At 30.2% G+C, this 6000-nt stretch overlaps 1 protein-coding gene across 2 annotated transcripts in view; it reads right to left on the bottom strand.

Annotated features, from left to right (window-relative positions):
• Positions 1-6000, bottom strand: part of LOC108690971 (four and a half LIM domains protein 2) — a 129243-nt gene that overhangs the window by 81587 nt on the left and 41656 nt on the right. For both annotated transcript variants that reach the window (XM_018198533.1, XM_018198528.1), the window contains exon 2: positions 3743-3828. In XM_018198533.1, coding sequence (XP_018054022.1) covers positions 3743-3828 — 86 coding nt within the window. The remainder of the gene's footprint in view (positions 1-3742; positions 3829-6000) is intronic.

Raw genomic sequence — 6000 nt, 5'->3', positions numbered from 1 at the left:
TATATATATATATGTATGTTATGTTTATAACATTCTATTTTTATTGGACAACACATTTTTATAGTTATTTTTACTATAAAATTTGAAAAGATAATAACAAAAATATGCAAAGGTATAAGTAATTAAATAATAGAAAGAGAACTAAGTACATTTTGTATAAATTGTATAAATTTTGCAAAAGAGAAATTTATAATGATATAAATTAGAATTACGGTCTTTATGCAGCTTTACGAATTATCACGCATATATGTATAAATGGAAAATTGCACGGGTTACTATTTCATTTCGCTGACGCAGTGGTCAGAAAAAGTGTATACCTAATAAGTATACTTAGGTGTTTGAGCAAATCGAGATGCGTAACACATGCATTTCACGTCAGTGAATAATCCTATACTTAGCCGTACACAATTCACAAATGAAGAAAGTACGCGAAAGTATAGAGATTTTCCATTTCTGGAGACATCAGCTACCATTTTATTAATAGTGGAAGCCCCCCCCCAATTCCAAGATCACCGTTCGCTGAGTAATGTAGCGAGATCAAAAATAAATTTAGATGCGTGTTGTATTATAAATAAGCGGTAACGCATGTATCACTTTGAGGAATGATTATTTACGAATTTTCAAAAAGTACACATCACACCGGTTGCTTCGCGGTTCACTGTCAGCCGCCTGTCGCGTCCGACAATCACGCACGAAAAGTTCGAAATAAACCGAGCTGAAAATTTTCGACTTGAAGTTCCTTTGACGCGATACGAAAAGCAAAAATAGAGATAGATACGCGAAAGAGTTGTATAAATTAGCATTCGGTTCACTCTGAAAGAATCATTTGAAATAAATTCAGTTCATCGTTAAATGACTAAAATGATTAAACAAAAATAATCGATTGAAACTTTCCAATAAAATTATGTATTTTTAATATTTTATTGCTAATATATTATTAAAATTGCAATGTTTGTAACAATAATAGATTCGTACACTATAAAAATTTGAAGTTAGCTTGTAAATAGAATTTTTACGTTACAGTTTCATGTTTCATTACTTTAATTATTTTTGTATGTCTATTATAAATTTACTAAGATTTTTTAAAATTACTTTTAAGTTTTAATAGCAATAGATTTCTAATCTTACTGTAACGTAGAATACTATTCAAATATACTGTAAATGCATTTAAGCTATAATGTCTCGACAGAGTCATGGAATTAGCTGCTACTGCATTTACTCTCGACTGGCTTTGATAAAGCTGGCGTTATAAATCTATAAATACCAACATGCAGTTGTATTCGAGGAGGCGCCGCGCCGTTCATCGATAGTCCAAATTCACAAAGCCGGGACAGAGCCGCGTGCTAGATCTGGCGACTGGCCACAAGGGAACTTTATTTTGAATCAGTATACAGTCATTGTAAATCAAATCGATTTTACGGACGAGCAACACATTGCCAGAGGACACTCGTAGTTTTACGCACGCAGTTTTACGCCCCGCATTGAATGACAGTCGAAGATACATGCGAAGAGTTCTGTCGGCGCGTAACTCTATTACGTGTTATTGGAATCTGTTGAAGTAGAACCTCTTACTTGTTTAGGAACAATGATGATGATTATATATAGTTTTGATATTAATTATTTATTCTAATTTCATTATTTTATTTTACTTTTATCTTTTTATATAAAGTACATTTTTTTAAATAAAAACTAATAAAATTAAATAAAATTAAATAAAAACTTTTAAATAATATTCGAAAAAATTGAAACCTTAATATTTAAGGCATGAATACATAAAACACACACACACACACACACACACACACACACATACACGCGCGCGCGCACGCACAATATTATATTTTATTTATATTTTTAATAATATTATATTTAATAAAAAATTGATTTATCTAAGTAATATTCATTAATTAATTATTTATGTAGGTGCTATTCTATGTTTAATGCAATCTTCGAAATATACTTTATATTATGGTAGTTGCGGCTACCAAAAAAGATAATTATGAATGACTTATACAAATTGAAAATTGTGCAATGATTGCTTATTCTAAGTCAACGAGATCAGCAGTTATTAATCATTCGAAGCCGGGACGTGAGCGAGAGAGACATCTCCGAAAGCATCACACCGCCCATAAATGTCAACGATTTATTTTTACAACACGCTTCCCGCCGTATTACGATCTCGAGCGTAATCGCGCCCCGTGTTCTTCGCTTATGTTCAGACCTGTTGTTTCTCTTCCTGCTTAACGAGACTAACTTCCAACGAGTGCAAAACGGTGCGTGGAGGATACAGCAGCATCGATTCATCATCAATTTTACGTCCCCTGTCGGATACATTCGTCCTTTCTCCACTTTGAATGACGTTAACAAATATTTTCCGCAATAAACAGCCCTGATTGTTTTTTTTGAATCTCATTTTTTGTTATGTACTAAGATGAATTTTTTATGATTATGAATTTAGCATCAATTTGTGTGTCATCTAATATTAAGCATTTTATTATTAATTTACTTTTTATACTTTGTTATTTTTTATTATTTTGTACCTTACTATTATTATTATTATTATTATTATTATTATTATTATATTTTATTATTTTATATATTTAAACTTTAACATTTCTTCCATTTAATCTATTTTTTTCTAAATGCTTAAGATAAAATAAATGATTAGAACTAAAAATATAGTTCTAAAATAAGAATATATTTTTTTTTAATTTATGTATTAAATAACGCTTATTGCAATTTCATTTTTAAAGAAAAACTATTTAACATTATACACATATTTTTCAATATCAATTAAGGAATTAATCAGTTTTCTTTTAATATTAAGTCTTATACTTATTCAATTTAATAAAAATAGAAAATAGTGATGAATTATTTATTTTGAGTATTAAAAGCATTATTGTTCAATGTTTAAATAATTAATTACTTTACAATATTAAAATTTAAATGTCTGTAAAAATAATCTACGTTCTTACAATAATACTATCGGCAATCTCGTCATGAATCTTCATTATAAAATAGAAATAAAATATCGATGTGTTCTTTCAAGTTAAAATTGTGACAATAGCAGTGCTGTTATTTTTAGGAATTCGTTTTTTTTTTCAAATCATTTTTTTATTACAATCATAATTGACGCGGACCAAGATTTCCGTGTTTCGACTCATCCTCTGGGCGGGATATAACTGTGAATCCATCTCCATACCATAAATGCACTACACGACACAGCGGGCCTACCGCCTTTCTCTTTGCAGCAGAGATGCTGGAAGGTGGCCCCGCCTCTGCTCCCCAAAGCCTCAGGCAATTAATTCGCTATTACCGCATTGTTGGGCCGTAAGTCACGGAGGGTAATTACCGAGCGGTAATTTCACCGCTGCTGGGGTTACGCTGCCGGGGTAATGGATACGTCGTGCGGTCATTGGAACCTAACAGTTTCAGCATGATTCGACAACCTGATTACGTGATCGGATTCTCATCAATTTGACTTTGGTTCTCTTTATTCACCGCGTCTGTGGATAACAACATTATTTACACGATAATAAGGTTTCATCGTAGAGACCTTTTTTTTCTGCAATTATAGCGAAAATAATTTTGATGATTTTATATCTCAAAGTTGCAAATAGATCAAAAGCGATACTCATGTTTATGTTACAATTGACGTTATTGAATCCGACATTATGTTCACAGTTATATTTTTGAGCTTTGCTTTCGTCACAATGTTTATTTTGTTACATAAAAAACTTACCTCCAAATATGCGGTGAGAATCCGGAACATGTTTCTCCACACTGTAAACATGGTTGTCCTTCTTCTACGTCCGTAATGAGGACGCCCTAAAAAGTAAATAAATTTTAATAAATTATCGTTAATAAATAAATTAACATGATAAACACGTATATAAATTAATAATATAGTAAATCAATGTAATATAATAAATAAATATATTTTAAAACATTAATATAAGTATTATCTTAATTCTTAATTCTTAATAATTTGTTTTGTTTTGTATGAATTAAGTTTGCAGCACGTAAATTTATATTTTGCCTATTCAACAATAATATAAAGAGTTGCTATGCTTGATCCAAATATCCGAAATATCACCATTAATTTTCATTAAATAATAAAGATGAAAAATTAATTTAATATATAGTTCTTTTCATGAAATTAAAAATTTAAAAACAATTTTTTAAAATTCAATAATTAACGTACAAACACTTTTAAAAAATTTATAAATCAATGATAAATATCGAAAGCAATCAGCAAATTAAAATTCAAATTAATTCAACAGATTATTTGTCTAAAATGTCTGAATGCAAATGTCCAAATTCCAATAAATGTAAACGTCCTCGATCGACGTGATCGATGAAATCGATTAATTGCAGAATAGTGAAAGGTCTTGATTATTGTAAATGTCAAACAAACACTATGCACGCGTTGTTTTATGAATCTGCGACTTGATGACAATTCGATAAACGAATAAAAATATCCTATTTAAATATCAAAATTTAACAAAATATCAATATTAAAAGTATACTGAGTTTTCCAAAAAGCGAAGCGTGTTAGCACTTTGGAATTCTAATCCACGAATTTTTCCTCGAGACGAAGAAAAAATTCACGGAGAAAGTACGACGTTGTTTCGTACATGCATGATGTTCGCTAACACGTGCGAATGAGGACAAGGTCCAAACCAAATGATGAGCCACGTGCAATTAGGAAAAGTTTTTAATTGCGAGAGCCTTGTTATGTCACTATACAAAGTGTGTATCTCATTCGTAAGAGAACGATGAACCGCTAATGAGCACGTCACTAATAATTGCTGATGCGTCAGCGAATCAGTGACACGAATCAGTGACACGAAACAAACGTTAACTGCGACTAAGCTGGCTGATTGCGTTAAAAATAAAAAGTTTATTATACGAGTAAAATTATATATCTCTTTCTGATTAACAAATAATAGTACACAGCCTTTTGCTTCTCTCTTCTTTTTAATTTTCAACGTTTGTTTCTACTTTTTTTAATTTAAAAAATAAGACTTAAGAGCTACCGCTATAAAAATTAAAAGATTTCAAGCCAAGGATGTACTAACCAAATAAATGGTATCCGGAAATTTAATGTCGAACGTAAAATATTGCTGAGTCTACAAGTTAAGGAAGGAAGCTTTAAGTACATTTATTAACAGTTTCCACATTAGATAAATCGACGAGCGAGCAGGATGTAATAGGTGTATTATATTATCATCGAGCCAATTTATCGGCCGCTTCTGGTGCAACTATCATCTCGTATTATCGTTCAGGAAACATTAATAACACGTCGATTTCCTTGCACGCCTTAGAAGTTAAAATTGCTCAGGCTCGAGCAACGTAAATAATGGATGTTTCACCGTGCATTAGTCACCAGCTGCCATCGTGTTTTTTAAAAACATTTCAAGTATTTTTGACAGCGCGTTTATTCCTCTCGCTCATTTAATATGTTGGAGATCATTAGATATCAAGTTGAGATAGATTTTGATTTAATTATATAAAAAAATTTTTAAAAACGTAAATATTATTTATTCATAAAAATATTAATTATAATAATTTACAACTAAGTTTTTAATTTATCAGAAGCAACTTTTAACGAAATAATGTGGTTGCTACAAATGGTTAAAGAAATATGTAAAATAATAATAGGGTAAGATGATATCATTTCAAATATAATACAATTCTGAGCAAAACAAAATTTAAATTTAATCTTCTCAGTTTGATTTTCTTCAAGTTTGATTTTTTTCTTCCTTCAATTGAGATCAGTATTATCAAATCGAATCTCGAAAATTGGATTATTTTATTTCGTTCAGAATTGCATTACGTTCGAAACTGTTCTTTACTATATACTAAATATTGATCTACAGACATGCTATTTGAAGTGGAATTATTGAGGACTAGCGAGGAAGCGTAATATTGAGGAAAAAGTCGAAATATTCACAAGTTATATGTAAAGTTTTTTTCGATATTTGATAATAAAAGATT

The sequence above is a fragment of the Atta colombica genome, unplaced genomic scaffold (genome assembly GCF_001594045.1).
Source record: "Atta colombica isolate Treedump-2 unplaced genomic scaffold, Acol1.0 scaffold38, whole genome shotgun sequence".
Taxonomy (NCBI): Eukaryota; Metazoa; Arthropoda; class Insecta; order Hymenoptera; family Formicidae; genus Atta; species Atta colombica.
This window is presented reverse-complemented; position numbering and strand designations above follow the sequence as displayed.